Here is an 18,960-nt window from a genome sequence, read left to right on the forward strand (position 1 = left end):
GTGTGTGCTGGGTAGGCCATCCGAAGGGAAGGGGCAGTTTGTGGGGCAGGGAGGGGAAGGGCAAGAGCATGGGTGTGGGTGGTTGAAGGGGCGGGACTGGACTTGGGGGTCTGTGGAGGAGGCAGCACTCAGATTCTACACTCATGACAGGGGTGAGCTAGAACAGTGAACTTGGGCATGCTTTTTCATTTTTTTCATCTGATTATGATCTCATTTTTTCCATTTTTTTTGTTTTCTACAGTACGGGATGTGGATGTATGATACTAGAGTTAACCAGGGTTTTATTCTTCAATTCATTTTTCATTTTATTTGTGTGTGTGTGTGTGTGGGTGGGTGGGTGTGAGTGTTACTGTGTGTGTGTGTGTGTGTGTGTGTGCAAGAGGGTGCAAGCAAGCACGAGTGGGTGTGTAAGAGTGTTTGTGTGAGTGTGTTTGGGAGGGTGAGAGTGTGTATGTACAGTATGTATGTTTTGTGTGTGTGTGTGTGTGTGTGTGTGTGTGTTTGTGGGTGTGGGCGTGTGCACGTGTCTGCGCGCGTGTGTGAATGTTCACTGCAGCTTTTTATTTTGGATTTTTATCATTACCAGCACGCATGTGTTTGTATCATGCAGATGTTCATTTCTTATTTATTTTTATGACACCTGTTTCACCTCCCCCAAACTGTATTATTTGCTATGATTAAGTTGACTTTCACTTTGTATACAAATCATCCGATCTGCGTTTCTGTACCAAAAAAACAAACAAAAACACGACCCATAAAACAAAACTGCCTCCCGGTCTTTTTCGTGACATTTCACTGTCAGAAAAGGCAGTGAGGTCTGACTCTCTGCGGTAGTGCAGGCCCTGACTGGGGTTCAAAAGAAATATTCTTCATATTTGAATGCAAAATAAACACAATAACAGGACATAGATCACTTAGACTCATTCTTTTTTTTTTTGTTCGAGCAGTTGTACAATGTAAAGCATGTCAGTATGGCTTTTGGTTTGTACATTAATGATGCAATCCTAGATGAGATTTCATATCTACATTTAAAATAAACACTTTCAGAATAGATGAGTTATTTGATTGATTTGATTGAAAGTTGATTTATCATCTGAAGTAGTCTCGCACAAACACCCACACAAAAGAGGAGGGAAAGAGAGCGAGACAAACAGCAGTTGAATAACTAAGGGATTTAAGACATTATGATGGCTTTAGTTGTAGCGTTTGGATATTTGGTAGTCATTGGACAACAACATGCTAATGGAGTGATAGAAAAGGCATGTAAAAAGTGAAAATGAATGCCACTACAATTTAATTTACACTTTGTACAGAAAAATCTAAGGTGAATATATAAATAACCAATGGTCCTCAAATCTGCACATATATGTCCTCTGTACCAATGTGAGTGCCACTGGCTACTGCAATTAACTGATTTGAGTGTCACTTAATCATTCTATTTTAGTATTGTTAGAGTGCAAAAGGAAATAACATGACATTTTGTTACCAACACCAACATGCATGCTTCACATAATACCACTAGATGGCAGGAAGTAACAAGGTAAGTGGCTTTGATGCAAAAAAAGTGTGTGACGCATAAGCCCAGTGAATGGAATGATTCATTGGGAGTATTTTAAGAGTGTATAGTTTAATACTGTTGTACAATAGATACAACGATGATATTAAGAGTTACTAACATATTGTCTGAAGGGACAGGCATGCCTTCTGATGTTGTTGCTTCAGGCTGCATGTTGTAGTACACTCAAAATGGCTTTCTTTCTTTAACTACTCTGGGGAAAGCTATTTAAAAAATTGGTCACAAAGGAAGTGGTTTACCTATCCAGGAAGTGTTGCTGTGGTTCCCATAACGGCATGTTTTTGTATCATTTGTATGTGTGTGTGTAAGCATCACATATTTGGGTTTTGACCAAGTAAAACAGAAACATTTAACTATCTATGATGACTCAGAGTGTCAGACTTTGTTAGCTTAGTTAGTTTAAATGGAGGTTGTGTGAGTGTCGACGTGTGCTAGTGTTGGAAGGTGGGGTGGGGGCTGGGGATAAGCGAGCAGATCTACTGCAGTGGCTGGTGTGGTGTTTGGCAGAGCAGATCTCTGTGGAGAGATAGAGGCCCCCACAGGGGGTAACAGGGGGCAGGATGGGTGAGGCTGAGGCAGGGGTGGGTGGGTGTGTAGGTGGTGGTGGCACGGGGCTGTATTTGCGGTGGAGAGATAACAGACTAACCCGGTTAGGAAAGCCCCTCTACTTTCATTCTGTACTCAACTGTGTCTACATCAGTCACAATGGCAACTGCATACAGCAGGCTGCACACCGCCCACACACATTTGTGTACGTTTGAATCAAATTAAATGTTGTCATGTGTGGAGAAAATAATGGTTGTAAAAATAAGTTCTGCAGCATGCAATACACAGTATAGGCTACAATAACTTGGGTTACAGTTACAGTCTGAAGTGAATTGTGTGAAGTGTGATTTGATTGTGTGAATTTTAAAATGGCTACTTAATGCAAACCAACAATATAATTTACTCGTATGGTATGCAAACTTGCAATACACTGAAGGTTTTGGAGTGAATACAACTTTTGCAATTTACTGCAAAAATATTCAGAATGGAAAGGTACACTACATCAAACACTGGTTCAGTAACATTAAGACTCTAGGGTTATTGCTCATTGAATAGTGTTGCATGAGGCCCCTGACAAATATTCTGAGTCTGAGGTAGAATTCAGTTCCTGTTCAGTGGAGCTCAAAATGGCTGTTAATTTAAGGTTCCCTTTTATTTATGCGCTGCCACAGACCACAGAACTATAGGGGATAAGTGCATAAATCATTTCCTTTTGGGTGAAAGATGTCTGCCTTTTCAACCAGTATGCAATGTCATACCTACAAGACTCCTTCTCAACCCATGAGCCTGGATACAAAGATAAATGTGCAATTACAACACATATATTTACAAAGTCCTTTATTGTGAACATGTTGTATGGCTTCTGTCATACATAAATATTGTGCCACTGAGAAATGCCAACAGTATGGCAATGCCAGTACCCCAAATTACCACCCTTCCTCCCTCCCAAATCTACATCCACTTCTCACAGACCATCTAAATCTTCATCCACGTCAGGTATGTCCCTATATGGACAAGTGTCAGGCTTTCATACAGCTGTTATTAAATTATGACACTGCACCCCCGTGCTCTGAAAAGTCTTTTATTGGAATGGGCTCCACTCCTGCTGAAATAACCTCATCTAAAACCCAACATAGCAGACCTCCTCAGGCACGACGACTATGCCAGGCCTTTGTAAGCTGAGGGTGACCGTATCAGAGAAAGCCTCCAAAGAGACAGGTCTGATCGGTTATCTTCGAGAGTGACATGGAAGCACAGGTGAAACATGGATATTTGTTACTGCAATATAAATACCTTAAACATAAATACTGTATCACCTCTCCCATGGCTGTCAACATAAATATCTCCTTACTAATTATCCTGGCTTTAGATAAGTAATTATCTAAACTTACAGTGTTGTCTACCTTGGACATTTTCATCTGCCCACCACTACCAAACTGCATATTCAATTGAACAATGATTGTGTGTTGCGCATTTTGTATGAAGAAAGAGACAGAGAGAGAACGAGAGGGAGGTGGTGGTGAAAAGTGAGACAGGGAGATTTTACAGACATAAATCAGAATAGGCATGAAGGGAAAATAGCTAATTGGCTAAATTCAGGCTAATATTCTAAACCCTTCAGAATTCTAAGACATAAAGGGTCCATGTTTCATAAACAGCTGTAAAGTGAAGAATTAAGGAAATATACAAAAGGCCTCATCAAGGACAGTTTTGAAGTGGTGTGGTGTTAGGTAGTTTCACAATCAGGGGAAACACTTTGTTTTGCCAGGCCTACAAATTAAACCTTAATACATCATCATTTGTTTCTTTCTTTTGTTTTGTTTTATCTACATCCATTGAAGGAAAAAAAAAATTCATGCAACTGGTCATTGACAATTCTTATGTATACTTCTAATGTTACTGTTTGATACTTCCAAAAACTGTTTGATGTAAAACTTTAGAGTTTAAATCTTTGTTGATAGGCTGTGACGTAGTTTGATACATATCTGTAGTATTTCCTCCACTAAATAAGTTCAAGCACTTTCATTAACATGCCAAATGTAACATATTACAGAATGTCCTGGGGTAGTCCAGTTTTCTGCCTACAATAAAGTTTTGTTCATAGAATGTGCTGAAGTAGTGTAGTTTTTAAACGAAACATCAATTTGAGGGTGAAAATGGACAAAAGATGTTTTGTGCTGTTTAGCCTAGTCATTAATAACATATAGTTCTCCATAGGGCTGTCAAAATAACTGATTCATTTCGATTAATTAATTTGAGAAAAAATAACTAACTGATTAAAAAAAATAGCGCAGATTAATCGATTCTGTATGACCTTTGACCCCGAGCCGTTCTAGTCAGTAACCATTAGAATGTAAAATAAAGGAGAGAGAAGAAAATGTGCTGCCTAGATCATTGATTGGAACATTTACTTTTAAAAAAACGGCCTGATGGTGTTGATATAAAGTCCTCTGCCATGTCTGCAGCAAGGAATTTGCATATCACCGGAGTTCGTCAACTCTAAAGTCGCACATCAATGCAAAGAAATAGTGTTGACATTGAGGGGAGTGTTAATTTATTTTCATTGTGTCCCCTAGGTTATCTCTGTGGCATGAAAGGCCTTGTATGTGAAAAAAAACATCTTCCCAAAGCACTTTTGAATTTATTTCCTCAGCATATTAGGTCATATCATAGATTATTATGGCCATTATTTGAACAGTGAATAATAATAATAATAATAATAATAATAAAAGAGTTTTTGAACTTTAATGTCACTAATGCTGATTCAATTATTTATTTGAATTTAAATATTTGAAATACTTTTACAGCAAAAATTATATATGCGATACATTTAGATTAATTAATCACAGAGTATGTAATTAATTCAATTACATTTTTTAATCGATTGACAGCCCTAGTTCTCCAACATAATCATAGTACAAAGACATGTACGTGGATAATGTCAAACGCTAACCCTGATCATGAAACTACCCATACATTTACTAATAGTATTCAGTACCTCTAGACATTGGTGTATATACTGTCAGTGTGTGTGTGTATGCGTGTTTGTGTTTGTGTGCGCGCGTGTGTGTGTGTGTGTGTGTGTCTGTCTGTCTGCCTGTGCTGTGGTGCCTAAAAAAAAGAGTTAGGGTTTCAACATTTAGTTTTAAAGTAACCCTTAGCTTGTTGATCATCCACCTCCTCCATTAGTCCTGAGCAGTGGAGCTTGGCCAAGGCCCCAAAGGCCCCCCCTGCTCGAGGCCTCCTCCCTGGCCTCTCTCAGAGTCTACCTGGGGCCCCTAACCACCCCCTTATCCACACTCCAATACACAGCCAGGGCCCTGAGTCCACTGAGTTCATATAACAATTACACTACCAGCACGGACGATAACAAAGATACACAGTGAAAAATAACATTAATTATAATATTAATAAATTGTAAAAAAAATGTTCTACTAATGTTTTTTTAAACTAATGGTTGTTTTTGTTTGTTTTGCTTGTTTGTTTGTAACATAGTCCATGAACAGGAAGCCCTTTGGGTGTAACTGGGGGCTCCACTTGATGATAACAAGCCCCACTTTGATGACATCACAGCCCTTTGTCCCATCTTGATGACGTCATAGTGCAATAATCTACTCTGCTTGCCCAGTCCTCCTCACTGCAGGCGATCTGAATGCAATGGCTGGGCGGGATACTGGAGGAAGGCGGCCGCTGCAGGGTTGGAGCCTGCTGAGAGGGGGGGGTGGGAGGTGGTTCGGGGTGGCAGCAGCGGAGGGTCCAAGGGCGGTCGTGGTGGGATATGTGTAGCTGAGGAAGCCTGGCGAGGCTGCATAAGGGTACTGCTCAAAGGCGGCAGATGCGTACTGGGCGTAGGCTGTGTTGTAGTCCAGATAGGGGGAGCCTACGGTAGATGTGACCTGAGTTGGTAACACCAGACTGGGCTGGACAAAGGCCTGGGGGTACACATACTGCTGAGCCAACCTAGAGAAGGAGAAGGAGAAGGAGAAGGAGAGAGAGAGAGAGAGAGAGAGAGAGAGGAGAGAGAGAGAGAGAGAGAGAGAGAGAGGAGAGAGAGAGAGAGAGAGAGAGAGAGAGAGAGAGAGAGAGAGAGAGAGAGAGAGAGAGGGAGAGGGAGAGCAAAGGGAAAGAGAAAGAGATTATTCAATTCCTTTGTATTCTGCCACTTTTACTGAGGTTAGCACATCTGCTCAGGAAGTCACGTTTCAAAAAACAAATAAAAAACCCCCACTGAACTCAGACATTGGGCCCTAGGACTAAAGTCTCAACCCCCTAAAATAGCACAGGACACTACCTCCCACACTCAAAAAGACACAAAGACACACACACATACACACACACACACACACACGCACGCACACAAAAGGACTTTACACTCACTAATTTTGACAAGCACACTCTGCAGACACACAAACGGTTCAGCTCAAAAAACAAACACACATGCGGCACACAATTTGCTCAGAGAGAGAGAGAGAGAGAGAGAGAGAGAATGAGAGAGAGTGAAAGAGACAGAGGGAGACACCGCCCATTGAGTTTTGAGTGTGGGGAGCTGCAGGCTCATTGAGGGTGCTCAGCTGGAGGGGTTGGATTGGGGTTGGGGTGGGGTGAACGTCCTCATCTCTCCTGCGTGATGAGGTCATGCCTCTGGGAGGTAAGAGGTTGCCAGGGAGAAGAGCAAGCAGTGATGAGCACGAAAACACACTCGCACGAAAACACGCCTCACGCTCATATACACGCACACAGTGTGCACTTACACACACAGGGATGTGTGCACTCATAGGGACTTACACCCTCCTCTCACAAACACACAAATACACACACACACACACACACACACACACACACACACACAATGATGTACAACTACACTCACACCCACACATGGACACTGCCAGCCAGCTCATTGGGCTACAGTATGGACATGTGCAGATCTCATCTGATCTCATTAGAACAATGGCCCCCGGCCCACAAGCGCCTGCCATCCACAGCACCACACCCCTGGTGTTTCACTCACCTCTGGATGCAATTATCACCAGCACAGCAAACCAGAGGAGCGCTATATATAGAGGACAAGAGCTCTCCAGAGGAAGATTCATTATCACAGCCATTTGAGAACTACGCAAGCTCTCCTTCCTCCTCACACACACCCACACACACGCACGTACGCAAACGCATACACACACATATGATATGTGCACATGCATACACACACAAAAAACACACACAACACACACACACACACACATACTGAAACACAAAAAATTCCCACTCACTATGTATGCCCACAACCCCACTGAGGCAACACTCAATGAGCATTCACACATATAAACAAACATGGACGCACAGACACAACCATTAAACTAATCTTAGAGAGATCATGCTCTGGGTGAGGTTAATGTCATTTCTTGTGTTAGTGTTTGGTATCTGTTTTGTAATGGCCAGAAGTAACCATATAAAAACATATTGACACAAAACCTCTTCACTGGGCCTGCAATTTACTTTTCTTTCTCTCTCTCTCTCCAAACTAAACACATTAACACGCGCACACACACACACACACACACACACGCCGGTGTGATGGACAAACACACCACTGAGCACACACTGAAGATTTTGGGAACTTCTGGGTTGCTTACCCCTAAACACAGAGATCCAGGCCTGTGTGCTTACACCAAACACCCATGCCTCCCAATACACACACACACACACACACACACACACACACAGCTCCTTATCTGTCCTCCACCCCCAACCCAAGCATGCAGAAACAAGGGAATACTGAAAATCTCAAAATAGGAAACAAACACATAGCCTGAAACGTATCTGACCTCTCACTCCAACATCCTGTCACACACACACACACACACACACACACACACACAGACTGCAGTGTCATTCTCCTACTGTAGCCATGTTTTGTCCTCTGCTGTGGGCTGATGTATTGAGAGTGACAGTAGCTTTGTAGAAGAGGCAGAAGAGGAGCCCTGTGTCCTGGCTGTGCCTTCATGCTACGCTATCATACGTGATGGAAGAGAGAGAGAGAGAGAGAGAGAGAAAGAAGGGTAGAATAAAGGAATGAAGGGTAGATGGAGATACAGAGGGACAGGGGAAAAAGATAAATGCATGGATGGTGAGAGAGCCAAAGACAGAGAAAGAAGACAGATAGAGAGTAATAGAGGATGAAGATGGGGAGAGGCCAGAGAGGCAGAGAGAGAGAGAGAGAGAGAGAGAGAGAGAGAGAGAGAGAAGATTGTGGCTAATGAAGAGATGTGCGCAGGGCAGCGGGCCGAGCAATGACAAATGGAACTCGCAGAGCTGCGCTGCGGAAAAAAAACATGCCGCCCGAGCACGCAAGTGTGAAATTCTGCCCGCCGCTCATTGCCCTCCCCGCTGAGGTCACTCGGGGTCGTTTCTCCTGCCGGGGGGATAGGAAGAGAGAGCGCTGTGGCCCTGTGCAGCCTCAAGGCCTCTGCAGCACTTCAGACTCACAGGAGGATTGAGATGGAGATGGAGAGGGAGAGGGAGGGAGGGAGGCAGGGAGGGAGAAAGAAAGAAAGAGAACAGAGAGAAGGAAGGAAAAAAAGAAAAAGGAAGAAAAAAGAAAGAAAGTAGCGATCGGCCGAGTCAGTGGAGATGCACTAAAATGAGGCAATCCAGTGCCACGGCCAGAGGAAGCGGAAGATGGACAGGACGCCAGACAGCTGTGATTCCCTCATCTTCCATCCTTCATCTGCGCCTGAGAGCCAGTCCAGCTGGGGCCCAGGTGAGGGCTGAGGGCAGGTGAAGAGCACCGCAGCGGACAGGGAATCTACCCAGCACACTCTTCACCAGGGGCTCTGTTTGTTCCTGAAAGCTTCAAGCACTCATCATGAAATGAATTGAAATAAAATAAATGAGTATTATTTCCTTCTCTATTGGGTATGATGACTGTAGCACTATGCAATTGGGGAGAAAGCTACAGATGAGGTGGGCTAGCCTCTCCAGAATCTTCAGACCGGCCGAGAATCCTGTCGTATCTTAGCTTCATACTCACTCATGCAGACGGCTGATTTCATTCATTATTCTTACACCTCTGGGTAAAGCTAATTAGGCAGTCCACGCGGCTGCCCTGAAACACTGCAGAGGAGGATCTCTCCCTTTTTTCTGAACCTGGAGTGACATTCTTAGCACTTAATGAGAAATCCTCTGACCGAGGACACCCACTGCACTGCCCTCCCCGGTATGGGCTCATACAGACGGATGGAGTCAAGAGGAAGAAGAGAGCTCATGGCCCTACAGGCACTGGTTGTGAGCTCATAGGTGGTGGGTTTCGCCTAGGCTCTCAAACGTGTGGGCTTGCTGAGCGAGAGCTTTCTAATTGGCCCCCATGGGTGGGACTAGATAGAGCTGGGGGGTGGCGACAGAATAAAAGCTTCTCCCAGCTTTGGGAAGAACCAGAGAAAGAAAGAAAGAAAAAAAGAAAGAAAGAAAGAAGAGAGAGGAAGTGAGGGGGGAGGAAAAGACAGGAAACAAAGATGGAAAAGAATCACAGAGGACATACAGGCTACTTGAGAGAGATCGACTGAAGATTAAAAACTGAGGGGGAGGTGTCAGAGAGAGAGATGGGAGAGGGTTTGGAAGGGGGCACAGATGCCGTGGATGAATGATCCGCACACTGCCAGTTCAGCAAAATTAGGGTCTTTAGATTGTTCTGCAGCCAGCCACCCCCCCTCCATTCATCCCCTGCTTCGGTTTCCCAATCCTCCACTCCCACTCCCTGCCCTCCCCCACCTCTGCTCTGCCACTCCCCACACAGGGCTTTAGGTTCCCAGTGTCTCCCATACCCTAATCCTCCTCTTTAGCGCCTAGCTTAGCCTAGCTTAGCCTAGCCAGGCCTCCCCTGTGTCTGTTTGCACAGGAAATGTGAAATAGCTCTCCACCACAACACTCTTCCTCTTCACAGTTAAAAAAAAAAAGAGTTAGGAGGAAAAACAAGAGTGAGAAAGAGAGACAGAGACAGTGAGAAAATGGTGCCAGCCTCTGTGTGCCCGTCTCAAGAGAGGAGCGTGATGTGTGCCCTGCCAGTGAGCAGATGGGTGTTTGGGCCAGCGTGCCAACGCTGAGCCGTGGCCACGGGGCACAGGGCTTTTCCCCCAGAACCCCCCCAGGCTCCCCCTTTACCAAACAAGGACATGCAGACCGAACGGCCACAGAGGGAGGAAAGAATCAATTTTGCAACGGGAACAAACAAAAAAAAAAAAAAAAAAAAAAAAAAAAGAACGATGAAAACAAGGAGGTCCAAAAGCTACTTTGGATAGAGTTAATGTAAACATTGACTTCAGTAGCCTCTTGGTAAATCTGGACTACTTAGGACATGAGGTCATGTCTCAGGCTTTGCCCAGCATGTCTCTCTTTAGCATTCAAATGAGGTGTCTCTCTAAGTAAACTGCCTAAGAGCTGTGGCCCTTAGTTTAAACACCATAAGCCTCCCATAATGGACTCAGAACACCTGTCCCAACAGAGACATCTTACACAGTCAGCACAGCAGCATACAATGGCTGTGTGAGCTAGCTAGCTTAATCAGACATCATGGAGCCCTACCTTAGGCAAACACAAAAAGGATTAAAATCTGGATGTACTGGTGTTGCTTCCCTGCCCACAGCCATTTGATGTGGGTACAGTTTACCTCCTTTACAAGGTCAGAGCAAAGTCATCAATGAACAGGTCTCTTTTTTTTTTTTTTACAAAGTTTGGTTTCCTTCTAAACAATGCAACACACTCAACCCTCTGAAGAAAAGCAGATTTTCAAAAAATCCATATTATATCTTAAGAGGATGAGCGGAGAGGTGTGTGCAGCGACGCCCAGACCCCTCCAGTGCGTGGGGTACGGACGTCGTCTCATAGTCAATGCAATCAACCCACATTCACTAATTCATTAGCCCCGAAGGCCACTCCCAAATCCCCCAGAAGCAATCCTCCTCAATAATTCAAGAGTGGCAGCTGAAATTTTAATAATCATTGAGCCGTGAAGTTTAAACTGGGTCTTCTGAAAGGACCTCCTGTCCCTCTCAGAGAAAACCAGAGCCCCTTCTGGACCGGCCTCTCAGCATAACAAATGTCATCGTTTCCATGGTGACCACGAATGGAGGGGACCAAACTGTCCCTGCACTTCGTAAACATGAAGACAAATAACAAACTCATCTCAACTTTGTCTGGCTAATAATAACAGTGTTAATCATCCTTTTTTCCCCTTTGGTGTTTTTATTCAGACTCGTCACAACAGTTTCACATAGACAGAACCAGTTCCTTAGTCACAGTGGAATATTTGGGAAGCCATTATAGAGGATTGGAGAGTGTTCTCCTCTGAGACTGACAAGGGTCGTCCAATGAGAGGAGGGAGAGTAAGGAGGACATCCAATCAGAACACAGAGTGGAAGGAGAGAGAAACCTCCACCATGTCTTCCACGGCCCTGACAGCAGACAGAGGCAAGCCAAAAGCACCCCAAGCTCTCTCCCTTCTTCATGCTTCTTCTCCACTCGAAACCCTACATAAGCTGTTTATACAACAACGTCTCGGCACCAGTCACAAGTATGTGTGAGTGAGTGTAGGTGCAGGGATGTGTGCAAGTCAGTGTGTGTGCATGTGTGACAGAAAGAGGGAGAAACTGTTTGAGAGTGCATACTTGTATTGCCTGTGGGAGCTCCTATACTGCATGTTTATACATGTATGTGGGTTTGAATGTTAGAGGAGTACAGTGCATCCTGTAAATGAGGGACTGAGAAACATGTGGTGGAAAATTAATACATTCAGCGGTGTACTTGTGAGTTTGCTCCTATGATGTGTGTTTGAGTGTGTGTTATCCCAAAGTGTGTGTGTTTGTGTGTGTGCGTGTGCATGTGCGTGTGTGTGTGTGTGTGTGTGTGTGTGTGTGTGTGTGTGTGTGTGTGTGTGTGTGTGTGTGTGTGTGTGTGTGTGTGTGCGTTTGTGAATATGTGAGACTTGCTGACCCTGCTGACAAGCGGGTCAGGGCTGACGAGGAGGAGAGGGGAGCTGGACTCCTCAGCGCACTAATGGCCTGTGAAAGGAGCGGAGCGAAGAGCAGCAAGAAAAACAGGCCTGCGCCCAAAATAAAGCCACGGTAACCAGTGCCAGGATAGTAAACACACAGCCCCACACAGAGACAGAGGGGGAGGCCAGAGAGAGAGAGTGTATGTGTGTGTGTGTGTGTGTGTGAAAGAGAGGTTGTGTGTGTGTGTGTGTGTATGTGTGAGTGTAAGATAGAGAGAGAGAGAGATTGTGTTTATGTGTGTGTGTGTGCGCGTGTGTGTTTGTGTGAGATATATATAGAGAGAGATTGTGTTTGTGTTTGAGTGAGAGAGAGATTGTGTATGTGAGAGTGAGAGAAAGCCTGTGCATGTGACAGTGTGTGTGTGTGTGTGTGTGTGTGTGTGTGTATGTGCTCGTATGTGTGTGTGAATGAGCAAGTGAGTGAGTGAGTGAACAAGTAAGAGAGACAATGTCTGTGTGTGTTTATGTCTGTGTGTGTGTGTGTGTGTGTGTGTGTGTGTGTGTGTGTGTGTGTGTGTGTGTGTGTGTGTGTGTGTGTGTGTGTGTGTGTGTGTGAGAGAGAGTAAGTAGTAAGAGGGTGAATCTCTGTTGGACAAACTACACTCTTCTTCCCCTAAGATGACATTATTGTGAAGAGAAAGATATGGACAGACTGTTGTGCGGATGAGTAAAGTGCAGTGCACTCCTCTGGCTTACCCATACTGCCTCTGTAAGAGGGTGGGGTGGATCTGCTGCACTCCAATAGAGAGACCTACAGGGGACACAAAACAACACAAGATATTAGGAAGAAACAAATCACATTTCTGTAAACAAAGATAGAAAAGTGAGAGACAGAGATGGAGAGACAGAGAGGACGGGACAGAGGAATGATCACATCATACACACATTTAAAGGCAGCTGTTGTTGTTTGTGGTTGTTGTTGTTGTTTTGTTGTTTGACCATTTATATCACTTCTCCTTGATCCTTGTCTTCCCCGATTTCGCTCTTTTTTTGCTCAGATTCTTTTCTCTCCCTCCCCCACCCTTTTCCCCCAAAGCATCCACACACTCCACACACACTCCACACACACTCCACACACACTCCACTCCACCCCCTCCTCACCCCACTCCTCGGCCCTCCAGTGTTCTCATCGCTCATGCCTCTTTGCCCTCCTCTGTTCACTCACTGAACTGAAAACAGTCCAGCCTGTTTATTTGAAAGCGCAACAGCCAATCTGGAGAGACACTGATGAGAAACATCTCTCGCTTGACTAACCCTTCCTGCAGCCCTGCCCAGCTCTCTTCCCTCTCTCTTTTTCTCTCTCTCTCTCTCTTTCTACATGTCTCTTTGTTTCTCTCTCTCTCTCACACACACACAAACACAGAGACGATGAGAACACATTGGTGACTACCCAGCTCTCAACATGCATCAGCTGAGGCTGAGTCATACAGGTCAGACACACTGCTCTCTGTCCCTCTCTTTATTCTCAGCTATCGCCTCTTCTCCTCTCTGAACTCTCACAACCCTCCCCCCCCCCACCTCTATGTTATTTGGGATGAATCACTGCAAAGGTTGAATAGGCCTACAGTGAAGACATGTTCTCTTGCCCCATCTTTATCTCGGTTTCTCTCTGCATTCACGTTTTCTCTTCCTGGAGCATGCGCTAATTCAGACATCTCAATTTTCTGTCTCTCGCTCCTGCCCCCCCCCCCCCCTCTCTTTCTTGCCCCCACTTCTTCCCATTTGTTGTTGCCCTTGTTGTTGTTCAGAAGTGCGCTGTTCTCCACTTACTCAGTATCCCCAACGGAGCACGGAGCGCTGCACTCCTACACGGTGTCTGACTACACCCATTCCCCCAACCCCCCCCCACGTCACAGCGAGTGTAAAAGACGTCCTTCTGAGAAATCCTCTGCAGTCATGTCACCTCAAGGACAGCTGACACTATGACTGAGTCACGCAATGACAGCAACATGGAGACGACTTCCCCGCCCCATACACATTCTCGCACACGCACTCACATACTCGCACTCACACACTCATCACACACACACACACACACATACACACACACACAAGCACACACACACAGTGAGACATGAAATGCAGCACGGATAGTGGATCTTCAGGACTTTCAGGCTGGCGTTAACTGGTTCCTAACATGCTTGAGGGGCTTCAGGAGGAGCGCTGCACAACAACAGCAAAAGCAGATGTTTTGGGAGCGAGGCTGTCTTGAAATGTTAATTTGCAGTGAGTCAGTGTGTGTGTGTGTGTGTGTGTTCCTCCTGACTGGTAGGTGCTGTATGCATGTGAGGTGCGGGAGGGGAGAGACGCCGCTGTGAGGCAGCGAAGGAGACAGGCTGAGTATTAGCAAGGGCTGTGATTACATGACGCAACACAGACAGAGCTGTGCGGCAACACATAACCACATGCCTAAAGTTCACTGACGAGACAGGCACAGACCACAGTCATGGTACAGCGTGTCGTGTCTCGCGTCTCAGTGACCTCCTTGCCGTTAAGCTCTGGGCATGTTACGAAGGGACACGGACAGTAGACGCAAACAACCCTGTCAGAGCTGACATTTTTGTCTAACGTCTTAAAGGTGCAGTCTTTGAGCTCAACAGCCAATAAAATATACCTCAACGCTCCTCAAGCGATTGTTGTTGATTGGCTGGAACAGGGTACGGCCCATTTAGAGAACCAGGACTATCTATACTTTACCCCAGAGATGATGGAAGTTTTTTTTTTATTCAAAATGGCTGCTGCGGCAGGAATCACGACTCACCTGTTTGTGGGCTGCGAGGCTTGGCTCCCAGGTAAGCCAGGTTGACGTTGGCTTTGCGGCCGTCGATGATGGGGTTGGGGTCCTTACATGCTCGCTCAGCTGCCCCCCTGTCCATCATGGTCACCTGACACAGAAAAGAAAGCCATGTCAACAGGACATACAGTACACACACCATTGCTATACATTGCTAGTGCCAGAGTAGGATAGACATCAGAGCTGTTTAAAAAAAATCTCTCTTTCCCCATCATGTGGACCTTGTTATAAGGAACAAGTGCATGATGAAATTAAATTGATTAAGCGGCAAGATCTATGGGGAAAACCCTGCCCCCCCCCCCCTGCTGTTGCCACCATAATCTAACTAACCTATTTAAAACTCCATTTGGAGTCTTGGGAAAAATGCTTTCCAATTTGTGCTCTGAAATCTTTGTAGTTGTTAGAGCGCTTTAGCGAGTCTAGGGGGTGTAGGGTAGATTGGCAGGCATGTCCCACGAGCTAGCCTAGCCTATGAAACAGTGTGCGATCACGAGAGAGTGGAGCACAGATAGATATGGGAGTAGGATAGTTTTGACTATAGTAAAGTACAATGGAACATGGCAGAGCACAGCACACTAGTATAGTGGACTTGTTTGGCACTGATCACAGCAAAGCACTTCACAACTGAGTGAGTGGCTTTGTCAGGGGGGCAAAGTAGTTTAGGAAAGTAGGACTGAGCTAAGTATGAAAGAGAGGTACAAACTCAAGACCAGATATTCCAAGAATGTCATTAAGATCCATGTGAAGGAGTAAACACTGTGTGTGTGTGTGTGTGTGTGTGTGTGTGTGTGTGTGTGTGTGTGTGCACGCACGAGTGTGTGACCTTTGAGTTTATGAGCTTTTTTGGTTTACTAAAAATGGAAATGAAGATAAAGTCATGTGGGCTTGGTTGAACGTAGTGCCAGAGCGATATACACATAAGCAGAGTTATACACAGGGTAGGGTTGGGGTCACAGTCCCATCTGATGTAGTCCCTACTAGGAGCTTGTAGGCTACAACAGAAGAGAAGGAGCAGTAGGACAGTGTCTCTCCTCTGCTTTCCATCGCACGATCAGCAAGAGTAATGATTTGGCCTTCTTCAAAGGAGACGCTAAGTGTTACAAAAACATTCAAGCATTCAGAGTGAGTAGTACTAATGTCAAACTGTCTCACTTGCTATCAACAACAGTATATACATGCAGGCCCACAGCTGTGGCCACATTAATTATCTCGGTAGTCACTAGTCTCAGTGACTAGTCTGCAGAGCAGTGAACGAACATAGGGAAAACATCAAGGCTATGGAGCCCTGGTGAGAATTCCCTCTGCAGTTTAGTCTAACCCCTCTTCTGTGGGCTTAAATTCTATTATCCTCAAACATTTTAGTGAAACTTGTGCACTGGAGTCAGGGACAGGATATTCAAGGGTGCAGAAAGTATGTGGAGCATGAAGCGTTTCTCTGCCTCCTCCTTTTTTTCACTCCTCTTGTGACATATAAGACTGCACGGCACCTTAGGAGCATGTGGAAAGGGGAAGTAAAATCGAAACTAGGGCCTTATCTCAAAGCACCAACTGCCAGAGGGGAGCTGACTGTGTCACACTTCTGTGGCTGCTTCTAAGTAGCCATGGGAGGGTCAAGTGTGTGTCTGTGTGTGTGTGTAGGAGAGAGACTTATTCATATATCAAACTAATATAACGTGGTTTTCAAGCAACAGGGTAGATCTGCTTTTTTTGTACCTTCATGTTAGGTAAACAAAGATAGTCATTCTACTGGAATATCAGCAATCCTCTCTCTGACTGTGTTACCTGTGTTTTAACTCTGGTTGCATGGTTACAGCAGGACTAACAGCAACTCCCTCCCCAACACTGGTTAATGTGTTTCTTGAGATCAAATGATAACTGGCACATTTAAAAGAAATGAATCTATGTATGGTGTTATGTGACATTCAAAACGTCTCCCTCCCTCTCTCACACACATCTAACAGCAAAACTGGCCATGTCCTACAGTTCGCTCAATAACCACAAGGATTAGGCCCTACATTTACAGTAAGTAGGCCTACAACTCAAGCGCTCCCCCTCACACACTTTTTAAAGCTGACCTATGGACGCAGAATTATGAAGGCCTATATATCTATATCGCAAACTAACTCTAAAGATGGCATCTTTAAGACTTGAGTCTTAAGCACAAAATCCATACAATCCGTTCAAATGACCAATTACTGTCCACAACTGGCAGTAATCACCCAGTCATGCATGTTTTGTGCACATAAAACCCGTGGCTCATATAATAAAATAGGAAGAGAGCTGTAACTGATTTTCCGTTAGATATTTATGCCGTGACCAGGGTCATTGGCATGAGCCCACACCTGGAACAATAACGAGCGACTGTAGAACAATGAAACATCGCTTCCGGAGGGAAATAGACGAGCACATTTTAACCTTGAAGTAGGCAAGAGACACGTGTTTATCACTCCCCTTCCCTCTCTGTCTGTCTGTCAGAGAGAGGGAGAGAAAATAAAGACTTACTCTCAGCAGTGGACCATTTAACCAACAATAGTAAAAGCTGGGCTAATTAACATTCGTATCCATACGGCTATTGTTGCAAGGACTTGATACATAGTTGCCTTACGTTAGATCATCAACAGACGGCAATATGCATATGAAACCAATCAAGAAGTCTTTCCAGTGAATCAGGACACTTGCTGCAATCACTCCGTTACCAGTGTGTCACTGCTTAGCCTAGTAGCCAAATCGTTGGTTTTCTTATTTTAACCGGTAGGCAGTGGAACTCTAGTCACATACAACATATAGCTAGGCTATAACAAATGTCAGCTCGGCTTGCTTGTTTCCAGTGTAGTACTTACAAATCCATATCCTCTCGATTTCCCGGTCTGTCTGTCAGTTATAACAACCGCCTCGTCGATATCCCCGAAAGTTTCGAAATATTTTCGAAGAGATGCATCAGTGGTATGGTAAGGTAAGCCACCCACAAATATCTTTGTGAAAGTAGTGTCTTTTTTGATTGTAGGATGCATTGTCTCCAATGTCCCTTTAACGAACTGGTGCAAAAGCATTTGATTTGCCAGCGCGCAGGATGTACAGAATCTAGGCTACAGCCAAACAAGTAGTCCAATTTGCATAAATAACTTCAGAAACAAAATATTCCCAGTTTTCGATTAAAAAGGAGGTAGTCTCTGTTTTTTTCCCTGTAGCTTACAAAATCTGGCAGTATTTGCCGCTCCCGTCCTCCGGTATTCTTTTTCCTATTCCATTTTCTTGGGCATACGCATTACGCACCACTTTTGGAGACAGCCTGTCCCAACTGACAGGTGGCTTAAGGAGTCACCACATGAAGCACCAGAAAGATTCTTATAGGCGAAGTGAGAAGAGAACGCCTCTTCGCTTTCTTGACCAATATGTAGTTGGAGCGTCTCACATTTGGTTACTCCTACAAGTCCCTCCATCTGACGTTCAAGGGCCTCCCTTCTCCGGCCCTGCCCCACCCCACTTAATCCGTCTGCACCTGTCTTTGTCTGGAAATTCTGGAAACATGATATAAATCGTGACTTTGACTGAAAATTCCGAATCGAATTGAACTGAGTAGGCTAATGTTAACAGACAACGTTGGCGGTCATAGTGTTGTGTCTCCATTGGCTACGAGAATCAGTGAAATATTGCCTAGTTTGCTGTAAAGAACAGCATAATACCGTTTACGCGTGAAACCAGTGAAGTTGTGCATTTTTGTTAACAACTAATATAGCCTATTACAAGACAGATGTGATATCCTAGCCTACTAAACGTGTGTTGTGCCTGGCGTAATAATAAAGCGCTTCGCCTATAGGCTACGGTTAGTGGAGCTGGGTTAGTGAGGGACGCGAAAGTGTCTTAACCTTTTTGAGAATAAGACTTAGACTTTCCGTTTGTATTTGTATGAGTGAGGAAGATGTTTAGAGTGTATTTTTTGCTGATCATACAGCACTGGTTAAATGTGTGAAAACAGGAAATAACAAGCAACTGGTGGCA

At 44.8% G+C, this 18,960-nt stretch overlaps 2 protein-coding genes across 2 annotated transcripts in view; one reads left to right on the forward strand and one right to left on the reverse strand.

Moving 5' to 3' along the window:
- mipb (major intrinsic protein of lens fiber b) overlaps positions 1–409 on the forward strand; it is a 3,477-nt gene extending 3,068 nt beyond the window's left edge. Inside the window, exon 5 of the mRNA XM_042099342.1 lies at positions 1–409. This exon is cut by the window's left edge and continues 656 nt beyond it. The gene's annotated coding sequence lies outside the window, so the exon portion shown is untranslated.
- A 4,536-nt stretch (positions 410–4,945) lies between these two features.
- Positions 4,946–18,431, reverse strand: rbm38 (RNA binding motif protein 38). The gene is made up of 4 exons (XM_042098708.1): positions 17,802–18,431; positions 14,929–15,052; positions 12,864–12,918; positions 4,946–6,082 (listed from the first exon to the last, which is right to left on the reverse strand). Exons 1-4 carry the CDS (start codon positions 18,009–18,011, stop codon positions 5,734–5,736), a joined length of 738 nt encoding a protein of 245 aa, XP_041954642.1. The 5' UTR covers positions 18,012–18,431; the 3' UTR covers positions 4,946–5,733.
- Positions 18,432–18,960: the final 529 nt, after the last annotated feature.

The sequence above is a fragment of the Alosa sapidissima genome, chromosome 7 (assembly GCF_018492685.1).
Source record: "Alosa sapidissima isolate fAloSap1 chromosome 7, fAloSap1.pri, whole genome shotgun sequence".
NCBI classification, from domain to species: Eukaryota; Metazoa; Chordata; class Actinopteri; order Clupeiformes; family Clupeidae; genus Alosa; species Alosa sapidissima.

Excerpts from the sequence above, each read along its gene's own strand:
- rbm38 (XM_042098708.1), bottom strand. The coding sequence starts at position 18,011 with ATGCTTTTGCACCAGTTCGTTAAAGGGACATTGGAGACAATGCATCCT. Across the intron at positions 12,919-14,928 it reads GCCTCGCAGCCCACAAACAG|GTCTCTCTATTGGAGTGCAG; the intron begins GTGAGTCGTGAT and ends TGTCCCCTGTAG. Across the intron at positions 6,083-12,863 it reads CTCTTACAGAGGCAGTATGG|GTTGGCTCAGCAGTATGTGT; the intron begins GTAAGCCAGAGG and ends CTCCTTCTCTAG.